The sequence below is a fragment of the Lucilia cuprina genome, chromosome 2, assembly GCF_022045245.1.
Source record: "Lucilia cuprina isolate Lc7/37 chromosome 2, ASM2204524v1, whole genome shotgun sequence".
NCBI lineage: Eukaryota > Metazoa > Arthropoda > Insecta > Diptera > Calliphoridae > Lucilia > Lucilia cuprina.
Window position 1 is genome coordinate 7,138,572 of NC_060950.1, and position 9,619 is coordinate 7,148,190.

Genomic DNA, 9,619 nt, shown 5'->3' on the forward strand with positions numbered 1-9,619 from the left:
TCAGTTCTAGTTCAGTTCTAGTTCAGTTCTAGTTCAGTTCTAGTTCAGTTCTAGTTCAGTTCTAGTTCAGTTCTAGTTCAGTTCTAGTTCAGTTCTAGTTTAGCTCTACTTCAGTTCTAGTTCAATTCTAGTTATACTTTAATTCTTCTTAAAATTAAGGGTACATATGATTCGCTAAAACTTATTTTTACATATTGCTGGTTGCCTTTGTCTTTCCTTAAGTGGGTTTTAGGTTTACAATTCTGATGTTTTTATTTATCTTTTTGAAGACAATATAATTTCATAAGTGGCTGCTGTTTGTAGGCAGTTTACTTTATTGTTTAAACTTAAAATGTTTTGATATTGTGCGAATTTTTTTCTACTTGTTTATTCGTTTAACAAGAGGATTTCAATGTTTATTGTTTTATTCGATTTTATTTGTTGTTGTCGGTTTTCTTAAATGGTTTAATGTGGTTAAATGTTGGTGGTTGCCTAAGGAGAATTTAGGTTGGGGAAAACATGAATGATTTCCACAAATATTTTTTTAAACAATTTAACACCTTTGATGGTTTTTAACAAGCTGTTTACATTAAATAAAAAAAATGGTTAATAAAAATATTTAAACGAAATTGAGATAAAAATTTAAAAATAATATTTACTTATTTCTCAAATGTCTTTGGGGATCACAACATTTATATTTATTGCTAATAATTAATTTTATTTATTATGTAAAATTTACTTTAAAATTCTTATTATTCTCCTAAACATTTTAATACTTATTATGGCAAATTATTTTGGTACATTTTGAAAACAAACAATCCATTTACATTTGTTGTATACTCAACTGAATAGAAAACCATAAATAAATTTATTAAATTAAAATCCTAGATACATTTGATAAAAAGTTACTTTCTATTTAAGCTGACATATGATAATGTGTATAGGTATGTGTGAGTGTGTGTGTTAGATACACACACACAGCGTCATACATATTTAGAAAATTCCGTTTATGTATTTTGGAAATATTGTAACTTATAAAACTGTAATTAAGTAATTCATTGGAACTTTCAACAGAATAACAAATATACATACAAACACGCATACAGCAACACATATATAATTATGCTAAAATCTTTTTTAGTCTGTATGTTTGTCTACTGCCAAAAACGAATGTGTTTAAATACATTTTTAATGTAATTATACATAGACTACTATTAGATATAAAATGTTTGCCAATAAAACGTATTTTTGGATTTGGTAGTTTTTGAAGAAGAGATTGTGATGGTACTTTTTATCTAGTAGTACTTTGATTAAATGAAAAATACCAATAACTCATTTACTCCCTTTTATCCAATCAGAACTCTGCCTATTTGTTATAAGAAATTTCTCTAAGATAGGTTATCACTTACTTGCGCTTTTTTGGTACTTTTTTTGTTCCTTAACTGGTACTTTTTCAGTTTTTTTGTAATACTGATCCTAGAAACATAAATTTGTGCATGCAGTCCCTATAAAATAGGATTTTTTTGAGTTTTGTTTTAAAGGTATTTTTTTAATATTGAACCTAAAAACATAACATAACTTTAAACATTCCAAATCCTGAGTGAATGAAATTCTTTAGAAAAGCCTCACTAATGACCACAGATTGTTGTCAATAGTGTGTTTACCATGTTTGTCTAGACAATGGATGTGTATAAAATTTAGATTTCGACAATAATTTGTTGCAATATTGACAACGTTTCGTTGTTAATACTACATAGTGTTGGATGTTATTGAAAAATTATAAACATTTTGGTCTTAATAATGCATGTATATTTCTTTGTCCTTCTGTATAGAAATATTTAATCAAACATATATGATTGTATATTGTACTTCTGGAATCTTTAAAAATATTTAATTTAGAAAGACAAACTTAAACACGCTGCATACTAGGGTTCTATAGTTGAAACGAAAAGTCGACTTATCGCCTTTTTTCATTTAGTTAAAAGTCGACTTTTCGACTTTTTGCTTTTTATGAAAAGTCTATTTTTCGACTTTTTTCTTATAAGTAAAAGTCGACTTTTTTCGACCTTTTCGATTTTTTTTCGATTTTTCGACTTTTTGACTATTTTCGACTTTTTTCCGACTATTTTTGACTTTTTTCGAGATTTCCCGAATATTTTAGAGTTTTTGACTTTTTTCCATTTTTTTTAAAATTTTCGACTATTATTGACTTGATTCTACAATTTTCGAGTTTTCGACTTTTTCCGACCTTTTGACTTTTCAACTTTTTACGACTTTTTGACTTTTTTCGACTTTTATGCATTCGACTTTTCGACTTTTTCATATAATTAAAAGTCGACTTTTCGACTATAAGTATTTTATAAATAGTCGACTTTTTTGGACCTTTTCCGACTTTTCGACGTTTTTCGACCTTTTCGACTTTTTGACTATTTTCGACTTCCTTCGACTTTTTTCCGACTATTTTTTGACTTTTTCGAGATTTTCCGAATATTTTAGAGTTTTTGACTTTTTTCCATTTTTTTAAAATTTTCGACTATTTTTGACTTGATTCTAAAATTTTTGAGTTTTCGATTTTTTTCGACTTTTTCCGACCTTTCGACTTTTTGACTTTTTTCGACTTTTTCCGACTTTTCGACTTTTTCCGACTTTTCGACTTTTTCCGACTTTTCGACTTTTTCCCACTTTTCGACTTTTTACGACTTTTAGACTTTTTTCGAATTTCTTTGACTTTTTTCGTCTTATCGACTTTCTGACTTTCAGACTTTTTTCGACTTTTATTAACAAAGTCGACTTTTCGACTTTTTTCAATGACGATAGTCGAGTTATCGACATTTTTGGAACAAAATAGTCGACTTCGACTTTTGGACTGTTTTCGACAAAAAGTCGATTGTTCAATTATTCGAAAGTCGATTTATAGAACCCTACTGCATACTGATTGAATGAAAACCTATTAAAGGGGACCTTCGGTGAACATGTTATTTTTTTAATAAAAGGAGCGCACAACAAGTCCGATCTAGGTGTATTTATTGAGATTTGATGTAATATAGATGCTCCTTTCAACTTAACCTAACCTAAGACCTAAATTTTTTCGTACTTTTTATACGTTTGCGATGATGTTTGTAACGTTTGTGCTAATGTTTGTAGCAGGTCGACTCAGAATCCGTAAGTCAGTAAAGTCAGCCACAAACGATGAAATATGATCGTTTTAAAAATTTTACATTTGGGTTACTTCAAGTCGTGCCTCTTTTATGGTTATCGGGTTTAAATTCCATCAACACTTTCTCTTTACGTTGCATATTCATGAACTCGTTTTTGTTTAAAAATACCGACCATTACTCTTGCTTGTCAGTATGTGTTTAACATTATTACAATTATTCGTTGTTAATAAATTTTTTGTTGACTCTGGTTGATTTTCCTCACCTCCATCACATCATTACAAAGTATTTCAGTCAATTTTAATTAGCATAAATTTAACTTCTGTAACTACATGGAGTTAAAAGAATATTAAAAAAGTTTTATTTTATTTTATTTTTTTTGTAGTCTAATTTATTTAATTGTTGAAAAATTACGAGGTGTTAGAGAAATTAAAGGAAGAATTTGTAAAATATTATGTTAATTTAATAAAGAGACACATGTTGTTGTGAAATGATTTTGTTCAAAAAGATTTGTGACAGTTGTATGAAAAAGAAGGAATAATAAAATTTTTGGAAAATTTTAACAAATCATAAAATTACAGAGATTAATTAAGACAATAAAAAAGAAAAAAATTTAAGTTGAAATATAAAGATGTTTGGGTTAATGTTGTTATTAAAAAGGGGATATATAATAAAATCTTTGTATATATTATATATAATGACCTTTGACCTTTCTTACTTAAAAAGGGCAGACAATTGTTGCATGCATGTTTGCTTATAATTTGAAGGCCACACTCTATTGACCAAATGCAAACAAATCAATTTGAAGATATAAACAACGATGTGACCTTTGACCTTTAACATCTAATGTTAAAGATAATAGACATAAATGTTGTTGTTAAGAATCTAAAAAACTAGTTTTACATAAAACTTATTTTAATTTCACAATTAAATAAATATTTCCATATCAACAGTGCGTATGATTAATAAATATTTTCATAATAATAATTAATATTAAGTATACGCTCAAAAACTAATAGAAAAAAATCCATAAACATATGAAAAAAATTTAATTAAATAACTAAAATGACTGTATTATAAAAAAAATTACAACATAAAAACTATCTAAATAAAAAATAATAATAACAATAAAACCTACTAAATACTGTTTAAACATTAACAGCAAATAACTCCACTATCTAGACAGACATTAATAATAAACGCAACACAACGAAAATGTCGCATTTTTCAACAATATTGGAAAATTTACGCATGGTGGCCATAAAGCGGAGTCCCTTAACACAACAGAAACAAAAGCAACAACAACAACAGCAGCAACAGGCTATTACCCCAACTTCACCACAACAACATCATGTAAATATTTCCCCCCAAGTGGCAGTTACAACAAATTTATGTTATGATGAATCATCAAGCCATGAACAGGATATAAAAATTAATAATGATAATAAACAATTTAAAGTTTTCATCAACAAACAACCACCCACTCCACAATCACCGGAAGCACCAGCACCACAAACATGTACAAAATCCTTGCACAATCAAAACAATGAAGATTATTTAATAGATAAAAACTCAAGTGGAAATACTCCATCTACAACACACGACAAGAAAGCAGCCCATCATTCCACTAGTCATCATAGCCATAAACGACAAAGTATATCGGCACGTGGTTCAATAGGTTCGGTGGAACATACAACGGCAAAAAATTCACCCGGACGTGAACGTAATCGTGGCAGCGTTATTGTTGAAATTGATAGTGGCGGGGCAAGTGGTGGTTCAAAAAATGCCACAGGTTCTCGGGGTGCACGTGAACTCTCGCCGACACCGAAAAATCAACAACGTAAAATGTCAACGGACTTTCGTTCGCGTGCCGGTAGTTTTATACACGTTGATGAGGATGGTCGCAGTATGTTGATGCGTAAACCGGTGCGTTTAAAAAATATCGAAGGTCGTCCGGAAGTATATGATACTTTGCATTTTAAGGGAAGAGAGGTAAGTGAATTTAAATCGTTATTTTAAATGTATTAAAACTTTTTTGAAGAAGAAGCACTTTTCCTAGAGCCATTAATTTAACTTTGAAAATTCAATAGAGTTCTAGTTCAGTTCTAGTTTAGTTTTAGCTCAGTTCTATGGCAGTTCTAGTTCAGTTTTAGTTCAGTTCTAGTTCAGTTCTAGTTCAGTTCTAGTTCAGTTCTAGTTCAGTTCTAGTTCAGTTCTAGTTCAGTTCTAGTTCAGTTCTAGTTCAGTTCTAGTTCAGTTCTAGTTCAGTTCTAGTTCAGTTCTAGTTCAGTTCTAGTTCAGTTCTAGTTCAGTTCTAGTTCAGTTCTAGTTCAGTTCTAGTTCAGTTCTAGTTCAGTTCTAATTCAGTTCTAGTTCAGTTCCGCAGTAAGTTGGCGATGATGTATAGGTACTTAGTGTTTGTTTTTTTAAATTGTATCTATTAACAATTTATAATCCCCAAAAAGTTACATAATATACAGTCATGTACCTCAAAGTAAAACCTCTTATACTTTGCAACCAAAATGTGTATAATTAACAGGCAACAAAGAGCTCATTACGAACGTAACAAATACGTATGTATTTTCATAGAAATTTGCAACAAAAAGAGCAAGAACAATAAAAAACTTTTTTAATAAATATCAAAATTAAACTATTTGTAGACACCCACTTTTTTTAAATTAATGAGCAAAATATTTTATAAAAAAATAAAACTAACTAAACAGTTTTTTTAAGTTTAAAACAAAAATGAAAGATTTTAATTTACTATCCACAAAAAAATAAACTAAAACACACTCAAAAATACTTAAAATATTAAGCAGTTCATACAGGAGCTCATAGCAGCGCAATGACTTGCATGCAAGTATCATACACTTACACTTGTGGACAAAAAAATTATTTTTGCAGTAAGTTTTTACATTAAATGTAGGTACATAAATTGTATGCACACGTGTGTACATACTTGTGCATACAAAACACAACAAACATGAGAAAAATAAAAATTGTAAAAACTTAAACAATGCAAATGAAATTTAAAGAGGAAAGGAAAAGATCGAAAAAATGTTAAAGTTAAATTAAAACCACAAGTCGGAAGTTGTTGTTAAACAAGTTGTATCTTGTAGTTAAAAAATAAACTACATGTATTTTTAGTAAAAGGATGACCAATGTTTTAAAGGACAAATAAAAGTTGTCATTAGGATTTCCAATATCTGGTGTAATAAGAAGTGGGGAGCGAAAAAAGTTTAGATTTTTGAATAAATTAGTACTTTGCTCTGAAATATTTTTTTAAAAAAATTTTAGTTTAAACAATTTTTCTTTTGTTTTACATACTTCTTGTCACACTGTTAATATATGTATATCTGCATATACATAACAAAAAAAGAAAAAAAACGTATGTTAATACTTAACATGTGTAAGTATTATATTTATTCTTCAAATGTATAAATATGTTAAATATTTTTCGAGAGTACGTATGTAAAATACTTGTACGTTGAAAGCGCAAAACACATTATACAATTACATTAAGATGAAAGAACAAACACAGGCATGCTTGTTCTGGCATGCTCAAACAGATATTATACTTTGACAACCGTTGCTTTTAAATAAACATGTTTACAGGGATTTGTGTGTAAAGAAATTTTATATTAGGGTGGTCTAATTTATACAAATCAATGTGAAAAAAACATACACAAATTTAATGGAATGAAAGCAGGGGGAAATTCTGGCATTCGAAAAAAGTCGAAAAATTAATACATTAAAAAAAAAATATTTAAAATTTCGATCCTTTTCGAATGTAAGAATTTGGCCCCAGATTTTTACTAATAATCTTTTATGATGAGGGTACACCACACGTATACGTATTTTTTTAATACTAAGTATACGTCTAATATATATATAAAACACAGGAAAACAAAATGAAGGTTAGCAAAAAGTTTTGAATCCAACACTACTTAGAACTGAACTGGACTAGAACTGGGCTAGAACTGAACTAGAACTGAACTAGAACTGAACTAGAACTGAACTAGAACTGAACTAGAACTGAACTAGAACTGAACTAGAACTGAACTAGAACTGAACTAGAACTGAACTAGAACTGAACTAGAACTGAACTAGAACTGAGCTAGAACTGAGCTAGAACTGAGCTAGAACTGAACTAGAACTGAACTAGAACTGAACTAGAACTGAACTAGAACTGAACTAAACTGAACTAAAATTTAACTAGAACTGAAATAGAACTGAACAAAAATTTAACTAGAACTGAACTAGAACTGTTGTTTGCTTTTATACGAAGTGTGTTGAACCAAACAATGACCCTAAAATGCTGTATATGTTTAACATCTTTGAATAATTATTGTCATTGCAGTTATGTTTTTTGTTTTACTAATTATTTACCCAAAAACGAAAGCAAATTACTGTCAACAAAAGCAAATAAAGTTAAAGATAAATAAGAAAAATATTAATTAAAAAAGCAAACAGATTGTTTGCTCAAAAAAATATTTTTATTAATCTAATACAAAATATGATGTTGGTTTTAAGTTATTAAAAACTAAAAAAATTGTCCAACTAATAAAGTTTAAATTTTGTATAATTTTGCAAAGAATTAAGAAAAAAGTGTTTTAGAGGAGAATAAGCAACTTTATTATTTTTTTGAACAATACTTAATTCTTCCTTCCAGTTAAAGAAACTTCCTTTTACAGCTTCTTTTAATTACCTTTTTGAATATTGTATTTTTATTTTTTTTACTCTTTTTTAAACAAGCATAACTGTTGCTAATAATATTAAAAAATACTTACACTAATACGGCTCCTTAAGTTGCCTTTTAATGTTTTCAATTTTTTCTTATTTCCGGTTTGAAGTAATAATGTATTTTTTACGTTTTTAAGATAGCTTTCGTATTATTTAACAGTGAGTAAAAAAGCAAATGCTGAGGAAAAAAAGGGTTTTTCATTTATTTTCTTGCAAAAAATACATTTGAGAAAATATTCTCTGACAAGATGCCAGCTTTGTCCGTTTTCCTTGTTTTCAATTTTCTGAAGAGCCTAAGAGCTTAGAGATCCTAAGCTCAAGTAATCCTACCAGACATGCTTAAAAATTATTAATCGTATACTTAATATGTATTTTTGAATTTTCTAATATTACGTATACGTCAGTTGAATCCATAAATATTACAAAGAATTAACTGAAATTATTTTTAAATAAATAATAAGTAAATATTAAACTTAAATTTCATGAACAACACAAGTTGTTCATCTATTTTAAAAATCTCCAATTAGAAAAACTCTTCACTAATTAACAACGAAGAAGGAGAAGGGCAAACACATAAAACAAACCATAATAGACAACAACTATTTACTCATTTTTAAAACACTCTGTGGCAAGAAATTAACAACAATTTTATTTTCTCTACTTTAACTCTATTTTACGACTTAATGAAGAAAAGGTAATTAAGTTACCCTTTTGTTAAATGCGTGAAAATTTATATGTTTTTCTAAGATTTTTTTCTATTACACCAAACATTTTTTCAAATATGTAACTTCCTGTTGCGGAAAAAAACGTTAAAAAATAAATGTGTTAATAAATTGTTGATTCATCATGTATGTATGTGTGTACGTTCTTTGTCTACTCATACTTTCTTCAAATAAAACAAAAGGGTTCCAGTAAACAGTTGAAAAGTTAAATTAAAAATACTTCCATAAGCAAATAGTGAAATAAAAAGTCAAATACCACGAAAATAAAGTATAAATTGCAAGTAAAGTTAAGAAAGTAATATGAAAGAAAACAAAAGGTATATGAACTTAATATTTTATTTTCTTAGTTTATTTCCCTAATTTAAAATTTAAAATGTATTTCTTTTATGGGACTTGGAGCTAGAGCATTAATTTATTTTATTTACATCAGTCTGTGAATTTATGGCGGTTTTTTTTTCTCAGTTTAGTACCAAAATATATAAACAGTAACTCAAATAAAAACCTTGTCATGTTATCAAATACCTTTTTAAGGTTTATTTTACAACTTTTTATAATTTTTTTTTCATGGCTGAAAATGCTCAACATTAAATTGTAATAAATTCACATTTTATTTACATTTCGTTTGCTAAATGAAAACTTTTATTTTACAACCCTTTGACTGAAGAATGCTGTTGCACATAAATGATGGCGTGAATGAGTTGTACAAATGACTTAATATCAGTGTAAAATTTAAAATATTTTTTAAGTAAAATTTAATAACAAAAATTGCATAAAACAAAAAGTGAACTAGAACTAAATTTGAACTAAACTAGAACTGAACTAGAACTGAACTAGAACTGAACTAGAACTGAACTAGAACTGAACTAGAACTGAAGTAGAACTGAACTAGAACTGAACTAGAACTAAACTAGCACTGAACTAGAACTGAACTAGAACTGAACTAGAACTTAACTAGAACTTAACTAGAACTGAACTAGAACTGAACTAGAACTGAACTAGAACTAAACTAGAACTGAACTA

General features: G+C 28.2%; 1 protein-coding gene across 1 annotated transcript in view; it reads left to right on the top strand.

Annotated features, from left to right (window-relative positions):
- Window positions 1-4,191: 4,191 nt before the first annotated feature.
- LOC111681704 (nitric oxide synthase) overlaps window positions 4,192-9,619 on the top strand; it is a 41,806-nt gene continuing 36,378 nt past the window's right edge. Inside the window, exon 1 of the mRNA XM_046946991.1 lies at window positions 4,192-5,126. Coding sequence (XP_046802947.1) covers window positions 4,350-5,126 — 777 coding nt within the window. The 5' untranslated portion in view covers window positions 4,192-4,349. The remainder of the gene's footprint in view (window positions 5,127-9,619) is intronic.